This window comes from Phaseolus vulgaris, chromosome 11, assembly GCF_000499845.2.
Source record: "Phaseolus vulgaris cultivar G19833 chromosome 11, P. vulgaris v2.0, whole genome shotgun sequence".
Lineage (NCBI taxonomy): Eukaryota > Viridiplantae > Streptophyta > Magnoliopsida > Fabales > Fabaceae > Phaseolus > Phaseolus vulgaris.
This window is the reverse complement of record NC_023749.2, coordinates 25,426,814-25,431,867: the sequence shown is the minus strand read 5'-3', so window position 1 is coordinate 25,431,867 and position 5,054 is coordinate 25,426,814. Positions and strand designations below refer to the sequence as shown.

The following is a 5,054-nucleotide window of genomic DNA, read 5'->3' as shown; positions in this document are numbered from 1 at the left end:
AGCGACGGGCGCAACCGGACTTGAACGATTGCTTCTCATTTTTCTCATGAAACTTAGCGAATCACAGAATGCAGTGAACAACACTTACTTCAGCTACGATCGATTCAACGATCAATCGGAAAAAGCTGCGCGAAACTCTTCAAGAAACTCAAGAACACCGCGAACCTCCAAAGAAACCTGCAACTCCACCAGAAACCACCGCTTCTCTCACAGATAACCAAACGAGCGAAGGAACTCAAACTCCACCGAACAAGTCGTGCGTAAACAACAGAAAACCTCACTTCACCGAACAAAAATCCAAACGAACGGCGCGAAACGCGAAAACACCGACAAATCTCAAGCGAACAGCAAACTACGGTTTCACCAGCACACAACCACACAGAAAATCACGAAAACCTCCAAGAACTCACGCTGTGGATGGGAACAGGTTTTACACGGCCCCACGGTGGGCGCCTGATGATCCTGCCTGTTGACCAGAACGTTGGAACCTGCCTCGTCAAAGGATCGACTTGTGCACCGCTTTGAACCTCCGTCCTTCTTCAAGATCCACCTCAAGAACCTGCAAAAGAACAGATCGGCGCCGCTGCGGCCGATCGCACTCCAACGCCCAAGTCAGTGACCGAACCACCAAATACCAAGAGCAAGAACACTCAAGAAATCTCAAGGAACCGTGCAATGTTCTCTCTCACAGTCAGCTCTAGAACTCGCAAGCGTAAAGAGTATAATCTGAACGTGCGTACCTCAGAAAGTTCGTTGAGAACTCTTATATACCTGGTCACTTTCTCTCTCCTGGCAGTTACAGGCCTGGACACGTGGCTCGCATCCAGTCGTACACGTGCCATCATCTGGAGCCTCCTTGACTTGGGCGCTGCTCCTGACTCTCTTTTTGGCTAAGTTATTTATGCATGGTACTGCCCAGTGCATAGCTAACTTGGGAGTGCAATCTCTACTGGAACTGGCGAGTTAGGGTGCTCTCGTACACCTTCCCTGTGGTCTCGCCGGCCGCCTTCATAATCTACGCCACCTTCATCTCTGGCGATGTGCTTGCTCTGGCGATCTCCAATCACTTGGTCGCCTGGGTTTACATCTGGCGACTTCATCTTTAACCCGGTGATCGCCGGTTCTGGTATGCTGGAGATCGGAACACGCCAACTTAATAACTGGCGACTTCACGAGCCCCCCGACTTCTTTCCCTTCTGCCAACCTGGCGCCTTGTCTACACGCCTATACTGTAGCTGGATGCCACGTCACACGCCTATACTGTAGCTGGATGCCACGTCATCACTTCCGACTACCAGGGCGGTACATTTTCTATTAGTGCTAAATACAGCTCGGAAGTAATTTTTAAAAATATATATCAATTAATAAAAAAATGTTTAAATTCGTCCATGTGGTGGTGGATATATTTATTTTTCTCATATTCCAATTTTTGTTTTTGGTGAAATCACTATTAGGTTGAAAAGTAAAATTTCCAATGAATGCAAAAAGTTAAGTGTATTTATTTCGAAGATGGAAATGAGTAAACATACTGTTTATAAAGAATTAAAGAGAAAGTTTCCAGAACCAGATAGAATAAATATGTAAAATTAAAAAAATATTACTTTGCAAACTTTCTATTAAAAATTGAGAAGATTTAAAGAAAAAATAAGCATACAATCAATTAGGTTAATATTATATATTTAATATTTATTAATAATTACATTAATCAGATAAGTAATTAAAATAAAAAAATACTTAAATAATAAATAAAATAAAATAAAATAATTTAAATTTTAATAATTTGTGAAGTAAATTATTTTAATATATTATTATTTTAAGTTATCATTTTTATTTGTTAAATTCTATAATAATTTTATAATATAAATTTTATTTTAATTCTAATTTATAATTATTTAAAATTATTTTTACATCAAAATATTTTTAAAATTTATTTTTTATGAAAAAATATTTTTAATTTTCTTTTTAAGCTTATTAATAGAAAAAATATTTTATTACATTAGTTAAAACAACTACAATCTCTTTACCACTCAACGTTTCACTTTCTTTTTCTTAAATAATCCAAACAACACATCTTACACTCTCTCTTTTTTCCTTTACTTCATTTTCCTCTCTCCTCTATTCCAACCAAAACTTATATAGATTTTTATTTATTAATTGCTTATATATAACATATTTTCCAGAAAATGTGTTCCAACTCCAGCATTTTAAAAAGCACTTTCCAGAGTTTTAAAATATTTAACATCTAAAAAATTTCGTCAAGAAGTATTAAAAATTTAACGCATTCCATATTTTTAATAATGTTTTGAAATTTGAAGATATTGGAAAGTAAAAGTGGTATTTTTAGAAGAATAAATATAAAAATACATATACCGGTAAAAATAAGAAATGTGAATAGCAATTATCCCATTGTATCAATTTCGTGGAAGCCTGTTGAGTAATCAATTTAGTAATTTACACATTCTAATTTTCTTTGCTTTTATTTGGTTAAAGTTAGTTACGCGTATGCTAAAAATAGTAATTTATTTTTTTGTATCTTAGCATTATGGAATTCAAATAAGAAAGAAAATAACAAATTAACCGTTTTCAAGTATATGTGAAAATCCTTACCAGAACAATTTCACTATACAAATGAAAGGGAACCTGTAAACACTTCCAATAAAAGAAAATCCATTTCACCAAAACGAAACAAAACCATATATAAGCTTCTTAATTACTTATTTATATAACCTCTTCTTTCATGGGAAAACATATAACCTATTTCTTCACCATAAATAGCACAATAATAACAATATAACATCTAGTTCCATGTACCAGTTACTGAACCAAAGATACATCCAAAAAGTGTATCAGTTCAGGTTGTAACAAACCACGTTGCCACAACCTCAGACGAAACTGAACCAACATTTTCCATTGGTCACGTAAATGTTTTTCTGTTTCTTGCTTGGGGCTGCATGCACTTATATTTAACAAAGGCAAATTTCAATCCTAAACTGACAAACACTTTGAACTAGGTTCAAGAAAAACCAAAGAGATGGATTTTGATGTGAGTACTCTACAACCACTTTTGGAAAACGTACTACCACACAAAACAACCAAAACCCCAGCACAAAAAACCATGAGAAAGGCTTTCAAAGGCACAGCACATTTGTCCAAGCTTCTTCCAACTGGAACAGTGCTAATATTCCAAACCCTATCACCCCTTCTCACACACCAAGGCCAATGCCAAACCATAACAAACAAAGCCATGACCATTGGCCTCTTGACCCTTTGCAGCATCTCATGCTTTCTTCTCTCCTTCACTGACAGCTTCAGGGATGAGAGGGGGAAGGTGAGATATGGGGTGGCATCAATGAATGGAATCTGGGTTATGGATGCATCAGTGAGGCTTCCTGCCGATGAGGCAGAAAAGTATAGGCTAAGGTTCATTGATTTCATCCATGCATTCATGTCAATATTGGTTTTCATGGCAATTGCACTCTTTGATGGAAGTGTGGTGAGTTGTTTTGTTCCAAAGCCTTCTGAGGACGCCAAGGAGCTTCTCATGGTTTTGCCTGTTGGGATTGGCCTTGTCTGTAGCCTTCTTTTTGTTGCATTCCCTGGCCAAAGACATGGGATTGGCTTTCCTCTCTCTCGTGATTAGTACCATGTTCTTTATTCTTTATACCATGCTTTTTCTGTATTTCTGACACAATGTTCTGACAATAACAGTAACAAAATTTCTCTCTTCAGTTACAAGAATCACTTAATGTGTAATTGATGACTTAAAACCCAAAATAAATAGAGTTTAAATCAATGGAAGCACATGTGGAGTCACGAATGATTCAAGCATTGAAATAGTTAGGCATCTTAGTTGTTGACCAAGAACATGTCTGAACTCTTGTTTAGGGTGTTGTGAACTCAATTTGAAAAATAGATTTAGTTCTATTGCTTATATTTTTCTAATTAGAGTTATTAAAACAGCAAGAAAATATATATTTTTTATTGGTAAAAAATGAATTAAATAAAATAGATTCGAAAGATACTTCAACCCTATACAATAACACAATAAGTTTGAGACTGAATCTGTCATAACCTCCAATACTAACTAAAAACTACAACCTGCACAACGAACCAAACGTATCTTTGTGTAGCATGTATACATATTCTAGAAAACCACAACGTATCTTTGTGTAGCATGTATACATATTCTAGAAAACTTTTGAGGTTGGGGGTTTTTACTAGTACAAACCTGCTCCCTACTATGCTCAGGTGTGTTGCTGATGTCCTCCTCTAATGGATCTGTAAAGGGTTGGGACACCCTTAAGTGTCCCCTCATAATTTTATTAATTCATTGCTGTTCAAAAAAAAAAAAAAAAAAAAAAAAACATATTCTAGAAAACCACAACGTATCTTTGTGTAGCATGTATGCATATTCTAGTAGGAGAGTAATTTACCTTATTAGAAGTTGCATGCTTAGCTTAACTTACCTCCACTCCAATTGCCGGTGGTTTATGTTTTTGTTTTTATTTCCCTCTTAATATTCACTAGGAGTCTCTTTGACTTATTTCTAGAGACAATTAAACTTTCTATTTCTATTAGACTTCATTATTTTTGTAGTTTTCTTTTCTATTGGGCTTGATTTTTTTTTTACTTTTTAGGCCCTTTTTACTTAGGCTTCTTTCTTTACAAATAGCCCTTTGTATTTCTTTTCCAGCACATGAATAATAAATTAAAAATTGTTCTTCTTTCTCTGTTCTGTTTATCGTTTGTTCCTCTTGGTGCGTGTCTCTTGGTCTTCCCCTGTCTTCTGCACACCATGGACGAATGACAACATGGTATTAGAGCGGGTTGATCCGCTTTGTTCTTCTTTCATATTTTTTTTTTATTTCTTTCTTTATCCTTTTTGTTATATTTTTTTTCCTCTTTGTGGTCTTTTTTCTCTCAAGATTCATGGATCCATCACAAAATCTATCTAGCCTGTATTATTTGCATCCTGGAGAGAATCTAGGAATGATTCTTGTTACAGCTATTTTAGATGGTGTTAACTATCCTACCTGGAGTCGTGGAATGGAACA

At 35.7% G+C, this 5,054-nt stretch overlaps 1 protein-coding gene across 1 annotated transcript; it reads left to right on the top strand.

The window, feature by feature from the left end:
• The first annotated feature begins 3,031 nt into the window (after positions 1-3,031).
• On the top strand, positions 3,032-3,640 carry LOC137830966 (protein DMP7). The gene has a single exon (XM_068638409.1). The coding sequence runs from the start codon at positions 3,032-3,034 to the stop codon at positions 3,638-3,640; it is 609 nt and encodes a 202-aa protein (XP_068494510.1).
• The last annotated feature ends 1,414 nt before the right edge of the window (positions 3,641-5,054 follow it).

Excerpts from the sequence above, each read along its gene's own strand:
- LOC137830966 (XM_068638409.1), top strand. The coding sequence starts at position 3,032 with ATGGATTTTGATGTGAGTACTCTACAACCACTTTTGGAAAACGTACTA.